Source organism: Solenopsis invicta, chromosome 2, assembly GCF_016802725.1.
Source record: "Solenopsis invicta isolate M01_SB chromosome 2, UNIL_Sinv_3.0, whole genome shotgun sequence".
NCBI lineage: Eukaryota > Metazoa > Arthropoda > Insecta > Hymenoptera > Formicidae > Solenopsis > Solenopsis invicta.
The window spans coordinates 16496386-16516421 of NC_052665.1; the positions used below are offsets into that span (position 1 = coordinate 16496386).

The following is a 20036-nucleotide window of genomic DNA, read 5'->3' on the forward strand; positions in this document are numbered from 1 at the left end:
GCTGAATCCTCTCCTAATGATTAAATTATTATCATAAATTGCATTGTTCGACCGTGATAATGAAACGTGCCACAGAACGTAATCGATAAAGGTGATTCAGTTTTGTTCGTATTTATTTCACGCACGAATTCGAGTTATGATAAAATAGAAGTAACGGAGACACAAAATAACAATGGATCAATATGCATGGGTACATGCGTTACGAATTAGCGCAAAAACGGCCGGTATTGTTGCGTGGCGTTATTGCGTTTGCCGTTGCTGCGAAGTTTCTCATTGTGGCAGGACGCGTACATACCGCGCCCGCGGAATTGAAGGGTCAAACTGCCGGGCGCTGCGCGTGTTCAGAAAAGCAGTAATGAACGCACGGCGCACAATAGGCATATGTTTTCGTTCTGCGAAAAACGTTATTATTCGCCTTATTTTATTGACTCGTGTATACACCGCGTGCATTGTTCGCGCTCGTCGTGGCGGAGAGGGACAGTGACACGTCACAGGATGCACGTGACGAGGCCTGGCAGCGGCGACGGAGCCGCTGGAGGTTGCAGTCAAGGCTGTAGAAAGGCATTGCCGGTTGCATCTCGCGAGCTATACCGAGCGGTCGTCGAACCCGAGAGCGCGTTCGTCGCCGTTTGCGCAAGGTCGTTTTACTTAGGTTCGTCTTGGTCGTCGACCAAGTCGACGCACGCTACGCGACTGAACGCGCCTGCGGTTAGGAGCGACGGATCGAATAGGTGAGACCGGAGGTGCTTCGATATATGTTAATCATACGTAGAGAGACTTGCGTGTGAGCCTTTGATAGCTAATTCCCTCTGATTAATTTCATGACGATTTTTCTTTATTCACTTTCGTATGTCGACGCATAGTGGGATGTAATTAGGACTTATTTGAAGTGAAATATACACTGAGAGAAAAATTTCCCAAGTTTTTAATAAATATTGATTCGGATAGTACTAATGAACTGTTTACTTGCGATGCATAAATGCTTACTCTGCGAGAAAAAATAATATTCATTTAAAATTAGTGGTTTTTACTAAATAAATATACATTTCATTTAGTAAATATTTCATTAGCACTATTCGAATAAATATTTATTTTTAATTTAGTAATTTTTCCCCTCGGTGTAACTCTCGAATATAATACGTTTTTAAAAATTCAATTTATTAGGGGATAAATATAGGACGAATATAAAAGAATGTGAAAAATAAGATATCGATCTTCGTTATGGGAATGTAGTAATAAAAAAGACTGGACGACGTCACGGTAATTACTAATCTTCCTCGACACTTTCGTTCAAGAAAAATGGCCTTCAAATTGGTCAAAGAGCGTGTTATTAGGCGTTGCTGCGGTAGATGCGGGATGGGCTTTATAAATGCTGCATGAAAGAAGATGAAATAATGTCAACATAGAGAGCCATAAAGTGGCGCTAATTTGAGTTCAGTTAATTTTCTGTCGGTGCGCAGGAGAAATTACAATCTGAAAAGGGAGAGACGCGTGTATAAAAGCGTTATAATCGCGGAAGCCCGATAAGTTTGCTCGTTACTGCGTTTAACATCTCGGTTGTTAGGTTTATGAAGTCGTTTAATGAGAGTTTTTCGGAAAACTTGCGAGGAAAAATATTCTCACAGCGCGCAATTTGCTTGCCGCAACGAAGAATCTTTTAAGACCGCTAATGCGCTCGCTCGATTGGTAAGCAGTTATTATTAATTGTTTCTTCTTGCTCCACATTCCCAGCGCCTCGTGTCCCACTCTCTTTGATTGAACTCGTCAGATCACGTTCCTTTCGCGATCTACTAGATTACTAGAACCACATGATCTTTAATCAAGACGTTATTCTTCGATGCGGGTCTTGACATCATTAAAAAGGACTTTCGGTTCTGATTATAGCTTATGCAGTATACAATAAGACATCAATTAAGAAGATGGATGAATCAAAAGAATAAAAGAGTAGAGTGGCATAAAGACCTAATTGAAAACGTGAAAAGTGTAGAAAAAAAATACCTCGGAGAATTACGTAGAAAAGAAATGGATAGGAAAACATGGTGTGTTTATTAAGTTAAAAGGAATGTGAATTGCTAATGTATTATACCCGATAAAAGAAACGCAATATATTCTAATATCATTTTTTAGAGAATTTTGAAAGCGTAACATTTGCAATCGCGTAATGCTGCGAAAATAAAAAGAATACATCATTTTGGTTGTTTTCGATCGATGTGAAAAGTTTTGTGTATTTTTTTATGGTGAAATTACACGCTACTTAATTATTTTTTCGCCAATTTGCGCGAGAAAGCACAATGGCGAAGCCGGAAGAAACTTCCTTCCACGAGGTCATTACATAGGCGTTTCCAACGCTCAGTGTGCGATTCTTTACGGTATTCTATCGTCGATCTCGCTCGTCAAGAAAATCCGGGTTCGCCATAAAAGCGTGAATTTCTTCCTACAGTATTTCGAGCGGTTCGGGAAGTGCACGTTATAATAAAATCGAATACAGACCAGAAAAAGGGATAGTTTCTCGCGACGTTAAATTTCCGCTCGTTAACGATCTCTTTCTCTCTATGCTTCCGTTGTTTTATCTCCGATCGATCCAGCGGAGTTGCCGAGAGCGCATAATTTCAAGTTTACGTTTACGTAAGCCTGGTTACACGCGACGCGCGATACGGTTTATATTATCTTACAGTTATAGCATTTGTAGCTTAGCGTACTTCGTAACATTCTTATTACTTTTATTATTTTTTAATACCTTGACCGCTCGACTGATGGCTGCAATAATGCGTTCCGTTGTCGCTCATGAACAGCAGCGTGAATCAATTCCGTTAGATCTCACGCAGCATGAATCAATTCCGTTAGATCTCTCGCACTGTCGTAATAATTCTATTATCGCGCGTTAACTGTACGTTGACGGACCAGTTACTTTGGACACTATATACTTGCGCTACTAAACTTTACTGCACTGTGCTCACAATGCAATGGAAAATAATTAAGCAGAGATCTCAGCTTTTGTTAAAATACACAGGCGCAACTTCCTCATCATCCACTTTGCCTCTTGGCTCATTTTATCATGGCTCTCTGATCTCCCGCGAGATAATAAACTTGCCGTGTCTAATATATCTGCCATCGCGATAGAAATCACGTGGCTGATGCGTGGAAAATGAACGGGTTCCCTGGCGGAATCTCGACCGGACGGCGGCGAGTCACACTTCGTCCTGGAGACAAATTATTCCGCCGTTTTGCGGTCCGTTGTCGTTCTATCCGTTGTCGTTCTAACCGTCGCGCATTACGTAATCGCGTCAGGTGGAGGAGGCTTCGCTTATGCCATTAGCTACACGAGTCGACCGGCGCGAACCGGACTCCCGGCAGGCAGACTCGATTAACTCTCCGCTTGGGGAGAGATCAATCGCGGCCTCGAACTTGACACGCGGCGTGATTCGCCCCGCGAGTAACCAGTGTCTCTGATTTCTCGATATCTCTACCGTTTCGCACGAGGAGAAAAATATCGATTCGGATTTCTCGAAGGAACATTCCAAGGCTGCCAAGTTTTACGCGTTTCCACTTACGAATTCTTTAATCAGTTTCTTATCGACTTTAATCTTAACTTTACTACGCCTTTTTTTTTTAAATATTGTACTTTACTATTTTCGTTACCCTGCGAATTTTTGGTATTAAGATTTATTCTGGATTTTTATTATTTAACTGCGTATCTTTGGTATATGAGATTTATTCATGAGTATCACGTTAATATTCGTGTTTAATTATTGGATCTAACATTGCAAATTAATAAAAATGTGTTGTGAATAATGATATTCGCCACGTTCTGCTGATAAACATCCTGTTCAAAATTCATTAAAGTCTATTAACATTAGTAGAAAGTCTAACAATATTGGAATAACTTGTATAATCTGGAGGAAGTTAGCTAGCATCCCGAGTTTAATACGCGATGTAATCTCCAACTCGTGGACTAATTACTTTATATCCTTAACCAAATGCATTTTATTCCATATTAGTTCAAGCGAGTTGATTATTATATTGTTTTATTGATATCGTTATTATCTTTTAGTATATACTCTCGGCAAAAATTAGTCAAAATAAATATCTATCTTCCGTTCTCGCATAAAGAATTCAGGAAATGACATCGCCGGAGTGTACGAATGAAATTTATGGCAATTACATAAAAGATGTTTGTATCTGTGATCAGTTAAAGCGAGCACGCAAATGTGCACATGTCATTACCGTAAGTAACGTTGAGTCCTGCTCACGCGAAAATATGAGTGACTCTGTGATTCATCATCATTAAAATGCACCATATGGTATATTTTACGTAAGGATTATGACGGTCATGCTATGTTTCCTGGTGAATTGATCTCACGGATGACTATCGTGTTTGATATATTATAAATGTCAATCTGATGGTGATCAAAATTTTATCAGGATGATACGTGATTTATATAGAAATCGCGTATTATAAAAATAAAAATAAAAAGTGATAAGTATCACAATTCTGATTGATGATAAATACATTTTGTTGATTATATTTTTGAAATTGAAACAATACATCATCGCAAAATTTTTTAATTAAATAAAAAAATCGGAATTTTTCTTGAATTAAAATCAGTATTTTAAGATTAATATTTATATATTTAAAGCTGTATAAAAAGTCTATAGAAAATATAAAAATATTTTAATTCACCTATATAAAATCGTATTGAAGCAGTAAATGTGCCGTACTGTAGCAATTGACCGAAGTAATTTATATAAAAATCGCTTATTATAAAAATAAAAAGTAATAAGTATCACAATTCTGATTGATGATAAACACATTTTATTGATTATATTTTCGAAGTTGAAACAATACATCATCGAAATATTTTTAGATTAAATTAAAAAAATATCAGAATTTTTCTTGAATTAAAACCAGTATTTTAAGATTAATATTTATTTATATATTTAAAGAAGTGTGTAAAGTCTATAGAAAAGATACAAATATTTTAATTTACCTATATAAAATCGTATCGAAGCAGTAAATGTGCCGTACTGTAGCAATTGATCGAAGTAATTTATATAAAAATCGCGTATTATAAAAATAAAAATAAAAAGTGATAAGTATCTCAATTCTGATTGATGATAAATACATTTTGTGGACTATATTATATTTTCGAAGTTGAAACAGTACATCGCAAAACTTCAGACTAAATTTTAAAAAGTCGCAATTTTTCATAAATTAAAACCAGTAAATTAAGATTAATATTTATTTAAATATTTAAAGATATATATATAGTCTATAAAAAAATGTAAAAATATTTTAATTTACCTATATAAAATCGTATCGAAGCAATAATTCTGCAGTGCCGTAGCAATTGACTGAAGTGAGGCGACGATTCGCGGAATCGAAGTGAACTTATAAACACAATATCCAAGAAGTATCATTATGTCGTGCCGGCTGCCGGCGCCGCGGCAGAGATGAGTCTAGATACGTAAGACGCGATTGAAATCAAGCTCTCTAAATTTTCAACAAACATTACGCGGCCCGTGTAGGAGCATCAATCGTAAGCGGTGTCGCGATCAAAAACAAAACATACGCGAGCACGGAGCACGCACGTATGTGTAAGTGCGTAGCGGCACGTATGTACGCGAGCGCTGCCTGTGTGCGCGCGCATCCCCTCCCCACTCCATCGCCACTCGGCCGTTGCGTGTAGTTGCGTGACTTCGTGTATTCAACCGCTTGGCTATGACCTACGGGCGCGACGCACCGGCCGCGGCATCGCACACCGCGTTTGTTATTCACGTTTACGTGCGAGGCAAGTCAGTTAGAGATCAAATCCTTCGCCGGGTGATCGCGCTTTCGGTTCACGATTCACTTCGCTACGCCGCGATTCGAGGACGAGCTTGTGACGCAGTAGGCGACTCGGCCGCCCGGCGACTTTTCTCCCCCTCGTCGTTCCGTCTCGTACGCACGATCTTTCCGATCAGAACGGATGTCGCGTGTGTCCGAGGACTCCGAGGTATCGTGCCGAGTCTCTCGCGATCGTCTCGAGGCATTCATCCGTCGCGTATTCGTGTATGATTGAAGGCGTACTAGAATTTTCGATCGGAATCGTTCCGAAAGTTTCTCGAGGTTCGGCGAGTGATCCGGCGCGACGTGAAGTTGCTCCGCGTGAGACTTCAGCTTACTTCAGATTCTACGACGCCGTGCGACGCAATAGAGACGCCGGGAATGCGTGTCGCATCGTTTGCTCGTTCGAAATGTACCGTGCGTACGCGATTGTGCCGTCGGGAATGCCGTGTAGGTTGCTGTTCGAGCGTTCATTGCGTCGCACCGATCAATCGCGCGAAATGAAGATAATTACTCGGATCCGTACGCTCGATTCGCGCGAGTGAATGCCAATGAATATTGGGGCAGCGACCGACATGATGGCGATGGACCTTCAGGTGAACAATCCTCTCTTATTATTTTTGTACAGTTAATTGCCCGTCCGTTTCGCTCGTGATTATTTGATTTCGTGAAATCTGATGATTTGCATAAGCAATCTAACCTAATAGGGTGTCGTTGAGTAATGTAGGCTCGGTCGTGCTATGATCTCCCCCTCCCCTTCTCCTCTCGCCTTTCTCTCTCATATGTGCTATTTTTCCGATTAGAGGTTAATTCGTGCGTATCCGAGGTATTGTGTCGAGCTTGGAACGATCGTTTCGAGACATTCGTTCGTCGCAAGTGATTGAGAAATATTTTTGATCCGGATTGACAACGTTCTAGACATTTCTAGAACATTCCGTGACTAGCTAGGTAAAAAGTGGAAAGTTAATAAACGTTAAAGTTAAGAAACGTTAATTAATAATTTTTAATTTAACTTAGAAGGAAAAATCTCGAACTGAAAAATTCAAAAAAGTTATGAAACTTTGGTAGCACGTAGAGGATATTCTGACATGTAATAAACGAGTTTTTTTTTTGCTGCTCAAATTTACCCTGAAGAGGTAAAATCTATTCTGTTTAGCCCATTTTTCGTTTGTATTTTATTATTCATTGACAAAACGAGATAGAAACGAATTTTAGAAAAGAAAATTTATTTCTTTTAATAAAGATTTATTAATGAGGAGACTTATCAATTGTTTAAAAAATATATAAAAATATGTAACAAAAGCATCAATGCTTAAAATAATTTTTTAAACAATCGATAAGTTTGTTAATCGATGAATCTTATCAAAGCAAATTAATTTTTTCTCTATAATTTTGATCTTTTTTTTTGTTGGTGAATAATTAAAAAAAAATGAGATCTTCAAAGGTTGATTTTACTTCTTCAAGGTAAATTCGGGCAGTAAAAAAAATTGTTTATTACATGTCAGGATTATATTCTATGTGCTAACAAAGTTTCATAATTTTTGAAATTTTTTATTTTGGGATCTTTCGTTGTTAAATAATTTTAAATGATGTAATTTTTAACTTTCAGTTATTTTTGAAACACAAACTTAAATTATTTTTTTTTAAATGAAAAACTTATCTATGCAAAAGAAATATAATTATAAATAAAAAATACTTTTCCACATAAAACAATAATATTTCTTATGTCATATAAACTTAATTTATAAATAAAATATTAAATTTTTGGATCCAAATTGTTTTGAGTAACTTAATTGTAAAAACTTACGAATTTTATTACTAATTTAATATCAGTAATTTTTTTCAAAATTAACTTTTAATTTAATTTTAAATTTTTAGCTAGTTAAATTTTTGTTCACGCAACTTTTAACGTAACTAAATTAATTTTATAAGTCAACTTTTTAATTTAATTTAGTTAAAAAAATATATTAACCACAACCCTGTAAATAATGAATAAAATGTGTTTTTAGCTTTGGCGTTAGCGTTTATTTATTATTCCATTATCTTATTTGTTTCCACGCTATCGAATAAAATGCAAAATGCGAAAATTTATATATATTTATGTATATTTATGTATCATATATATTTGAGATTTAATATTATCTATTGTTATTAATAATCTTGGTAAAATCAGGATAGTCTTTATCGCACGTGTACAGGATACGATAGTAATGATATTAACGTTCCCACGTTCGTAAAATGGCTAATCTACGACTCTCCAAACATCGATTTTGCAATTTTGAACGTAGCAAGAAGCTGCGGAGCACGGCAGACACCTATTTATAATCAGTCGAGCGCAAATAAGTGGCACTCATTCTTGTTGCTTCAATTGTTATCCCTTCCTCCGTTGCTATTCCCCTCCGATCTCGATGACCTGAAACATCCGGATAAATGGGGCAGAGAGCGAAGCGAGTCAAGATTCGCTCGGCTACACGGGTTATCTTGCCGACATCTTTGGAATAAGGTCATGTTGATCGCTACACGTCCTCTATGCCATTCCGCTAAACCATTGTGGTGATCATATACGTGCATTGTGTGCAAGATGGAGCCTCTATAACAAATACGTGAATTGCGTGAATTAGAATCACAATTGATACTCTTACTAGTCCATTTTTATTTAAATGACTTGTGACTTTAGATAACTTCCGTGCAAGTTTTTTAGCTTGTATAAAATATTAGGAATTGTGGTTTGAATAAAATATTGAAGTTATGAATTATTTAACAATCACGTGGCTAAAATAAGATTAAACGTTTAATACATTTTCTATTATGCACTAGGAAGGCATGCAAATAGCAAAATGATTTTTCAAGTCTCTTGTAATAAATATTAGAATTTGCGGTTAGATATTTATTACTTTCGTGATTCAATTAGAGCTAATTATAGCTTAAATAATTTTCCGCTGAATTAATCTTTTTCAAAGATTACGTAAAGCACTTAATAAATGAATAAAATCAAATTTATATAATGATCATAGTAGTCTCCTGATAGCAAAAGGATGTCGCGCAGTTCAGAATAAAAAATAAAATATTTTGATATTTTTATTCTTCAGCGATTGTGCGGTAAAAAGTGCAAGTATTACCCATGCAATATATATGTTATGATTGTGATCGAGAGATCCAAAAAACTCCGACGGAAGATGAAACTTGAATTTTACATGATAACGTGGTGCTCGCCTAGTTCTTGTAAACTTTGATCGACCGAAGAGGAGGAATGTTATCAACGTAAGCCGCGATATTACTTAGAAAGTGGATGTAATCGAAATTCACCGAACGCTTACTTTTTGAAAAAATTATTACGCCTCGTTAACAGTTCTTATTAATATTTTTGATCTCAAATTGCTTTTAGAACATGTAAAATCTATTGAAAATTGAATTTTTTTTTAAATTACGATTTTAGTTGATTCTATGTCGAAGTATCAAAAATGAAATCAGTTTCCTCGACCTTTTGCTATCACGACAAATAATAGCACGAAACAGTGTATAAATAAGTTACTTACGTTGTTATGCATGTTACGCTGTTATTGCGTGTTTTAAATTTAGGAATGCAACGGGCTGTAGGCAGTCAGTGTTTATTTGATATACATGTAACATGCATGTACATGTATATAAAAATATGCGTCGTTTGCATATTTTTATACACGAAGAAAAGAAACGATCATTTGCCATTTCATCATCTGTTATCGCATCGAGGTTGCTGGAAAAGAACTCCGGCAAAAACGTCGGAGTGGCCAGTAATTTTCTAGCAGTCGAGGCGTACGTTGTGCGAACATGAATTCGATTTGTTTGGTATTATACAATTTATCGCAGATTTGATGCCAATGCGCAGCGATTAACGAGCCTGTTTTGCCGTTGATTTTGGTCAGTTTTTTTTTTTTTTTTTAAAGAAAAATTCAGTTGTGCGTCATTGAGTTTATCGTCCGATTCATTCGCAGCGGAATCTTTGTAAGTTGAAAACGAAATGATTCGAACTAATTGGCGTTAACTCCACCTTGGAATTAACGCTAATTACTCTATGATTTCATTCTCATACTCTAAAATTGTAGAAATTAAAATGAAAGAAAGACTATTTCGAGAAGAAGTAAACTTGCACAAAGATAAATTAAAATCTGTTTCAAAATCTTGGAATGAAGCTTTCGATCAAAAGGACAGAAAGAGATAAATATTATCTTTGGAGAGAACTCTCGCTTGCTAATTGAATATAGACATTTTTAAAGGGGTACCCATAAACGAGCGTAAATAGAAAGTGCACGTGCGAAGAAATACCTATGAGAATGGAAAATTACGTTATGTATCAAACACATTGCATCACAACGCTCTCGTTTGTTGTCGCAGCAGTTTATAAAAAAAAAAAAAAAATTATACGTTATGCGTACTGTCGACTGCAAGCGATTGGCACAACTTGCGAGGTGCTATTATTATTAAAGACGATTCTCTCGGTGAGAGTGACCAGCTATCGCCGATGTGTAGTCCGCGTTTATTATTTAAATTTATTCATCGAAAATACTATTAGGACCATGAGATAACCACACACGCTTTCACGTATATACTGACCGAATACGTCCGTCGACGTTACGTAATGAAGACAATGTTACACCACGGCCGGACAAAATGTAAATGCCACACGTGTGTCATCGTAATATTTGAAACTAATTTCCTTCGTTCATCCCACGTGCCTTTAATTAATCTCTCGCGAACTCAGCCGGTTATATTTCCGCTGCAATTTCTCTGGCATATTAGATTTAAATAAAAAACAAAATTGTTCCTCGTTTCGGAGCATTTGTTTTGCAAATTTGCTGTTAACTGATGATACATTATGCAATGCGAAAAAGGCAGCTTAATAGATTAAGATAATAAATTATTAACTCCTCGCAGGCAATCAAGATTTTTTGCCTGGTTTAATTATTTTATTGATCTATAGGTTTTCAAAAAATCGAGGAAAGTCCAGAGGTACTTTTCAACATCTCTGCTACATTATGAAACGGCTATTTAACTCAAATGTTAAAACCTTTATTTAATAAAAATTAGACTTAGCAATGAGATTGCGCTTGTGTAAAAAAAGATCCAGATTGTCTACCAATAGTTAATATAACAGTCGTGGTACTTGCGGTTTACTAGAAACATATAGAATAGTCATTTCATCGGTCGAGTGGAACCTGCGCTATTTGTCAGATCACCAATCCGCAAAGGGTATTCCCGTTAATTACTCCGCCTCTGTGGAAATACGCTATTGAGTCTCGGTTTCCATGTCGAATTAGTAGCTGCACGTGATGGTGGCTGATTGATTCAATTATTTCGTCGTGTAAACGCTACAATTTGCTGTGAACGAACCTTCGTGCAATTTTACGCTCTAATCGTTCATCATAGTTGAAAAGGTCGGACGTGTCTATGAGGAAGCTATTCTTCCTTATAGAGATTCGAAGTATAAATAAGATGTCTAAGCTTGATCGTCAAGAGGAGAATGATGCATGAGATGCTCAGAGACCGCGAAATATGAGATCTACTTTTCATGTAAAATTATAGATGTGTATATATACGTACATGTATATGTATGTGTGTATATATAACTTTACATAGAATTTAAAATATAATATAAAATTAATAAATTATTTATATATTATATGTATATTTTATTTATATATTATTTATATATAAACAAATTTAACGTTAAATGTCTTAAGTATTTGTTATGTATTAAATTATAAAATTATCAATTTCATTAATTAATAATTATTAAATGAAACATAATTGCAAATATGCTCTTGTCTAAATTTTAATAAATGGAACTGTACTTATTATAAATATATTTTATTAACAGAAATTATTAATTACAGTATTTGCATAAGAGTTTTGTTATGAAGAAGCACATACAAGCGGCTCAGTGGTCTAGGGGTATGATTCTCGCTTTGGGTGCGAGAGGTCCCGGGTTCAAATCCCGGCTGAGCCCATTTTTTTTTATATTTTTTAGTTAGATCTTTGTAAAGTATATTACAAGAACATAATCCTAGGAAAAACTGAACATGAATTTTTAGAGGAAAATCAATTTTCTTTATTTAGCATGATCGTACGATTGACGTTTGGTCAATTGAGAGGCTTAATGATTTAAATGACGTTCATACTTTGAATGCGATAGATCTCATGTTTAAATTTTAGTTAAAAATCTAACTCATTAGTTTTTATCTTTCGTCCTTTTGCTCGATTTGCAAGGTATTATTATCAAAATGTCACGATTACAAATTCGATCTTGTAAATTATTTCTCGTAATAAAATTATGTTACTAATATTATTGTTATTAGCTCTTTAATTATTTAGCTATCTAATTATATATTGAAACCCTGTTTAAAATTTTACGATCTGTCCTATCCCATTTAGTAGGTAATCAATCATCCGCGCAATTTTTACCGGAACGCCTTTATTACAACTGTCATAAATGGTCTCGTTTGTTGTTACAGGACCGGCAGCATGGCAGCCGAAGAGGGAATGCTGGGTGGTGGCCTGGGCGCGAAATTGAAATGCCCGACCCCCATATCGCGGTTAAGGGTGGAGAAGATCGAAGGCGGCCTGATGGTGGCCGGCGTGGTAATAGCGGCGAATTGCCAGATCGCCCTACCCGCATTTGGCACTCTCTTCATGCTCGTCGGCGCCGTACTCACTGGTTTGTATATACATATCTATTTTGTGTATTTAAAATTACGTCTGTCTTCTTCAGTCAAAGTAATATGTGTTATGTTACAAATATACAAACCTAAAAAGTGCAAGTAAAAGGACTTATCAAGTATCAAGTACAGATCCAATATCTTTGATACTACAAAATGTGCCGTCACACTTAGAGAAAAAAAATCCAGCAATCTGAATATAGATAAACATAAATTTATGAATAAATAGCACTTCAATTATCAAGTATCGTAAAGTTGTAATAAAAACAATAATAAATTATACGAATTAAAAAAATATAGTACATTTGTAGTAAATTGTTGGATAAACAATAGAAAAATAGTAACATATATGTAGCTGAGGAATAAATTGAATCGATTAAGATTAAAACTTGGATTCCTTTGTTCTCACTCTTGGCACTTAGGGTTCTACACTATTACTTTATTGCTATCATAATTATTCCCACCATGTACTTAGTCGGCCGTGCGTGAACTGTAAGAGAATGTAATTGTTATAACTTGGTCGTATGAAGTTCACATAATTATGTAATTTATAGTTGAAGTGCTATTTTTTTATTATAAATAAATAGTTGCAAAAATATTACTGTGGTATGATACAAACTATTTTATAGTTATTACATCATTAAAATTTTAGCTTTAATAACTGTAGAATATTTTATTGAACTATGTTTATTTTCTAAAACTGTGTATAGCTTGTATAGCCTAGCATTTTTCTTTTATACTTTTTTATTTTGCCATCACTATGATTGATTCGTGCATCACATGCACGAACAGTGTTTTTTAAAAAATGTATTCTGTTTCCAAACGGTTGTCAATATCGTCACTCTTCTTTACAAAGCACGTTGTTCGTCTTTGAAAATCTCGCGTTACATGATTTTTCTAAAATAAAGCATTTGACGTGAAAATATTTTTATTTTATTTAAAAATACATTTATTTTATGAAATAAATAAAATTTGACCTCAAACGGATATAAAAGAACTAGCTAAATAAAATTTGACATTAAACGGACACACGGAGCATAAATGTTACAAATGTGTCAGGAAATGTTACAAATGGCAAACACAAGTGATAAGTACGATTTATTTTTCTCTCAAATATTTTTATGAATTTTCCATTGTAAGAGGGTTTTAACTACGTCGCATAATTTTCCGATTATAATTAGAGGTACGTTTGTATAAATTGTGATATTGCAAAAACACACAGTGTGTCACACAATAATTAGATCGGACGAGCGAAACTCTTGAATATTCACCGAGTCCTTTAATTTTTTTTTGTCTTTTGTTATCTTGTAACGCATTTGCATTCGCATTTGCGTCTCATGATCGACCTGCAAAATTCGCGGCGGCGCAATTCTGGCTGAGAACTGATGTTGCTTCAGCTATATGAACGTCACGGACGAAGAAATATCTCGTTTTGCGTTTTATTCTGTTATATTTTATGACTTCTATAATACATAATTTTTCGAAATGTCAGTCGGCTCGGCGCTACGCATAGGCGATCTATCATTTTTTTTTAGTACTTTTACTACTGATTTATCTTATTATTTCCTTGACCGTTTATACGTAAAGAGAGACGAAGTCCGTGTCATGGCGTGATTTAGCGGATGAGAATAATCTCAAGCTTTCCATTTCGGAGAAAGCATGGACTCTGTAATCGCATGTAGGTCACATAGAAAGGAGAATCAATATTTATTTCGTTATGAGATATCATAATCATTCATTATCGCTTAGCGAGAAAGTGTGTCTTCTAGATTGTATTTTTTTTTTAACATTAACGACCGTACTTATTATTCGTTTCATAGTGTTTTTTTTTCTATTAATGTCGTTGTTATATGCAGAAATTTTATCTTTAATTCTTTTAATAGAGTAAATTATATCTATGATTATGTGAAAAAAATTTTTGCACTAATTTTATTTTGATCATGAAAATATTTCCGAAATTGGATAATTTTAATCAAATTTCCAATCGAAAAATTGTTTCAATTTTAGAACTCTGAAGATCTTTTATTTATTTCTATAACGATAATAACGAACGAATAATATAAAGCTGAAATTGTATGAAAGAGAGATATATTTTGAACAGTACCTTGCGTGACTGTGAACATGTTATCGACAGTGGATGTAACAAAGAAATATCTCTCAAGTCAGCATTCGTAGTTACATACTAATCGGGCTGAAGCCTGCTGACGTTTTATAAGCGGATTAATTACATAGAGAAGGAAACCATATTTAATAAACTGAAGCAGTAGAGTCGTGCAAGCAAGGCGCAAATATCGGAAATTCGGCGAGCAGCATGTAATGCATTTAAGTCATAAATTTGTGAGTCACAACTGAACTTGCAGTGATCTTATTATGCTGAATATTAATGTTAACATTAACAATAGTTTTTTCGGTGAAAAAGTCTTGGAAATCTTTTGTACAAATATACAAACTATTATAATATATTAATACAACGTTATATCGTACAGTATTATGTTGATAAAAAATATTAAAAAAAAATCATCCGATAATATTATTCAAAGACACGCGCGAGGTTGATAATTGATCACAGATATAGCGGACTTTGAAAAGTGAATTTTTAATGTTAATCAATGTTAATATATTATCGCGCGAAAGACTTTCGAGACTCTCTGAAGGTGCGAGACTAGTTACCCGTTCTTCCTCGTTGAATTAATTTACGAGGCGCTATAGTTCGCTCGTCGGGGCGGTGACCCCGAAGATAGATACAGCTTTCGTATCGCGAGGAACAAGAGGAAGAAAAAGAAAAAGAAAAGTGGAAGAGGGCCCAGACTGTTCGCCAAGCAACAGCTGGCCCGTCACATCTCTCGCCGTCACTTCTCGGCCACGTTTCTTCACATACGAGGTGCCGAGAGTTGTTACCAACCGATTTATCAGAACCGGTCTGTCCTCCCTTCTTGTCTTCCTTTTTTCCTACCGTCGCCGCGCCAAGACCGGTCCAATAGCCCATTTCCCTTTCGTTGTTTCTACATTTCTCTCTTCCTCGTGAACACTCGAGATATCGCTCCGTCTTTACCGGTTGCTCGTGCCGCGTTAATGTCTTTGTTACGTTTATCATGCCGAGTCAAGTTCTTTTTGATAGAGTCAAGTGGAACGAGGATTTTTTTATATTTTTTTTATTGTACTGAACGGGACTAGCAGATACATATTATTGCATTTTGAATATAAAACACTATATTTTGTAAATGTGCCATATCAGTTTACTTTCTATTTTTTTTTTTTATTTACAAGTTTACAATTTATTTTTGAGATTCATAAGTTTTTATTTTTTCTATGGTTTTTAAATATTTTATCATCACTTTTATTTATATATTTTAAAATGTATGATCGTATGTTACTACAAACTTTATTTCAGAATAAAAAGCTTTGTTTTTTTAAAGCAAGCAATGAAAAAGTGAACTAAATACTGAAAAAAGAAAACAGTATTAATTTTATATTCCAGGAATAATATTTATAACGTGTTTATTACATTTAATATTGAAATGTTTATTTTAAATTTTATCAATATTGCTATATTTAAAATATAAAAAATTATTATTTGTTATTATGAAAAATTGAAATTAAATATCTCATTGATGGGGAAAATTAAATTTTGCATTAAGTAGTATATGTAATAATTTAGAGTCAAAGCTATATAAAAATTTCTATATTCTAAATATAGGCATAAATAAAGTAGATTATATCTACTCGTTTATAAATACGTATTTGTACTGTCTTATTTGTTTGTTAATTTTAGTCGTTACTGCATCTTAGTAGGTTGCTTATCTTATATTTGCGAAATAAGACAAACGCGAAGAGAAGATCGTCGGATCTGCGCATGCTGACCGCCTATGAAGCGTTTCACCAGCGTTATCGATTAAAATATTCTCGAAGGCGAGCTCTCCGCGGCGAACATATTTATGTCCATGATTTCCGCTACTTTGCAGACACACATTTTCTCTGCAAATATGCCGTGACATTTTCGTTTCGTAATTGGCGTGGATAAGACGATCGTTATTGTAACACATACACACAGAGCTCCTCCTCCCCCTCCCCCCCCCGCATCCACTTTTAAGTACATAAGATACCTAGAGCTAAAAGCTAGAAAAGTTTTCCCATTCGCGTCGTAGTCAATGCCGGTAACTTGGACCAATTCGAATCTTCTCGAACCAACGCGATTACGGAGCTCCGCAAAGTGCGAAGCTACTTTGCGGTATTGTGCAAGTAACACGCGAAGAGAACATAAAATTCTGATCCAAATTCAGCGCTTTCACGAAAGTCGACAACAAGATCGTATTTAAACAATTTAGGTCGTTTAATCGCTCTCATAGTAAACTCTGCAGTTCTGTAAAGTGTTATCGCCTCTTAGCAATTCACTCAACATTAAAAAAACAAAATTATTTATGTATTGATAAAATAATGTTTATTATTTTATTATTGTATTATATATATTTATAATATTTATGATTGATTTAATACATAATACAAAACTAACAGACTTAATCTACACGTGAGAATTTATATTATTTATTTATAAAATACGACTTTCGTCTCGTAGAATGAAAAATACATGAACAAATGAAGAAGACAGTTGTGATTTAACTTAGCAATCGTTATTTAATCAACTTCCACGATTAATTTTCGATTTGCTCGTTTCTCCGTTACAGCTGCTTCTTATCGTGGCCCTGGCGAGGACGAGGACAAGAACTCGTACGCCGCACGAATCGCCTTTACTGGCAATTCCCGTATCTTGGGGCCGATCTGCATAGTTGTGGGCGCCCTTATGCTCGCGCTCGGCATACTACTCTGCATGCTCACGAGACGGGCGAGGCGGAGAGAGCGCAGGGTGGGTTTTCATTGCCCACTTCACGGGGATTTCTACCCTCTGAGTCCGGTCCAAGGTATCAAGATGCTCGGTGAGTCGATTTCAATGTTGTTCGTACGTTGAAAGAAATTTTGCGTAAATAATGGTCTCTAAAATCAAGATAAAATATATGCGACTGCATATCGTAATTTTTTTCATTTATTCATCTTTAATCGAATAATTCAAATTGCTTAAAAAAATCGACTCCAAATTATTTCACGTTATTTTTTATTCTACTTAAATAATCGCCTTGAATTATTTACGTAAAATTGATTTTAAAATTGATTTTTATATAAAACTGTACTTTTAATTTAATTTTTAATTATCTGCGTATTGTACATTCTTCTACTGCGCTTATTAAAACACCTATTGTTTTCTTTAATACGACGTAATAGAGTTTCTGTATCGACATTTACTTTAGAATTCAATCCTTTGAAGAATTTTACAATGAAACTCTTTAAAAGATTTAATTTTCTTCTTTGTTGTCTTTATTGTTATCGCAAATACATCGACACGCTTCTGAGGACTAAGTAAACTATTCTGTGTAAAGTTGCGTGAACAAACCGAAACTTGTTTCATGTTTTCCCTTGCGATATCTCGTGATTGTTCGTCGTGTGCAATTATCCCTTTGTCCGCGCGACGGTAAACGCGCCGGTAATTTCGATGATACCCTTTTGAACAGCGCTAGCCGCTAAAATACTTCCCGAGAAAAGATCTCGATGCTTTCCAACATCGCCAGTCATTATTCTGTCACGCGATATCATTACGCTTTTTGTAGATGTTCAGTCAAAATTACATTTAAGTGGTACGATCCATTCTTTGCAAAAAATATGCATCATCAGAGTACATCTACAATAATCTATATTAGAATGTGCGTTGTTGGGGAATAATTGACTGCCGTTCGCCTTATTCAATTTCGTTTTTACTCTGTCTCTGACAATTATTTCACTTTATCGTATAATTTAATGAAATCTCTATAAATCTTCTAGTGTCGATTCAGTTATATTAGGGGAAAGTCGTTAAATACGTATCACTCAAGTTATTTTTTATATTTTGCATTTGGTGCTGTTTTGGATGCAAATCAAAATTTGAAATTGTAGCTCGATGTTTCAATCATCTATTATTACATGTTAAGCCTTTTACTATCAATAAATTAATTTGTTACAAGTTTTTCTGTAATATACTGCGAAAGGATTTAGAAAACCGATCGCCTAAGGCGTACCTGTGGTCTCTTAAAGCGCATCGTTTTCGAAAAAATATCAAATTTATGAATTAAAAATATAAGGAATTATTATCAAATATTTATTTTATTAATAACTTATTGAAATAGCGATTAAATATTCAATAATTAACAAATAATAAAAAGATGAGTATACCGAAACAAAACTAGCTTGCATTTATTTTTGTAAATGACATTTTATTTATAACAATTAAATTAGTTTTACTGTTAGTACTTTTTAATCTTGTATTAGTATCATTTCTTTATAGTAAAATTTGTGGTGGTACGAATTAGGAAATTTGATAGAATTATAAGAATATTGATTTAATTTTTATAATAATCGTAAATATATATACGTAATGAATGTAAAATAATTCTACAACAAGCCTTCTTTTATGGAAATATAACAATTCAAAATAAAATTGCATAATTACGTTATTATCAGGTAGAATTGCATAATTACGTTATTATCAGGTAGATAAGTTAATAAAAAATTTACATCAGATGTATCTGATTTTTTAAAATGCTGAACACAGCATGCACAAAACAAAATAAAACTTGTTCAATTTTTGTCTACATTACTTATTATATATCTTTTTTTACTTTTTATTTTTGTCACTAAATGTTGCTTATATGAAGTAAAAATATAAAATATTGAATAGGTACGCTTCAGGACATCGGTACGCGTTCAGTAACTTTCCTTTAACTACTTCATATATCGATACTTGATTTAGCTGCTCATAATAACATCTTATGAGCTAATACGGCATTTGTCTTAGGAAACCTATCGGCTTGTGTTACTTTGTCGTCGCGAACGTGCCAGTTCGTGCCAATTGCTTCGAATTCAGGACGAGGCTGGATCATGCAGGGCGAGAGGGGATAGGGTAGCTAACTGGATTGTCGGAATTCAGACTAATACGACTCTATCAGATTATTGCGTGGGTCGATCGCGCGCATCGCGTATGCTACAAGTTTCCGCGTTCGATCGCCAAGAGATCGAAGAATCGCTTCGCGAATTGTCCGATAACGTATCTTTGACGATAAAGATCGACGATTGTAATTTCAGACCTTAGGCTTGGGAGAATCTCGATAGGCGATAAGGATATCGAAAGTAACGAAAGTTGCTTAACTCCGAGAGACAGACGGCGTAAAACTCGATGTGAGATATCAGGATCTTAGATTACTGTCGAACAACTTTTACGTGCGATTACATATTGATCCCGCGCTGGCGATTATCTTGCGATCGATGGACATTGCGGATTCGAGGGACTAAATTTTTCAAGTCTTGGAAGCTGCGCGGCGTCAAAAATTCAGGAAACTCCGGAAATTTAGTGCTCATGCTAGTCGCAATTTGACGGAGACACGAACTTCTGTGAGAATTGTTGCTGCAACGCCCGTATGTGACAGTTGCTGTTGCGGGTA

At 34.9% G+C, this 20036-nt stretch overlaps 1 protein-coding gene and 1 non-coding gene across 8 annotated transcripts in view; both read left to right on the forward strand.

The window, feature by feature from the left end:
- Window positions 1-20036, forward strand: part of LOC105197510 — an 81625-nt gene that overhangs the window by 33099 nt on the left and 28490 nt on the right. For 4 of the 7 annotated variants that reach the window (XM_026131221.2, XM_011163920.3, XM_011163924.3 and 1 more), the window contains exons 2-3: window positions 12313-12515; window positions 17199-17447. In XM_026131221.2, coding sequence (XP_025987006.2) covers window positions 12313-12515; window positions 17199-17447 — 452 coding nt within the window. Of the gene's footprint in view, window positions 1-5686; window positions 6421-7769; window positions 9806-12312; window positions 12516-17198; window positions 17448-20036 lie in introns of those variants that run through there. The other 3 variants (XM_011163925.3, XM_039445783.1, XM_039445784.1) reach the window with 3 other exon arrangements.
- On the forward strand, window positions 11736-11807 carry Trnap-ugg. The gene has a single exon. It is a non-coding gene; the product is annotated as a tRNA-Pro (tRNA).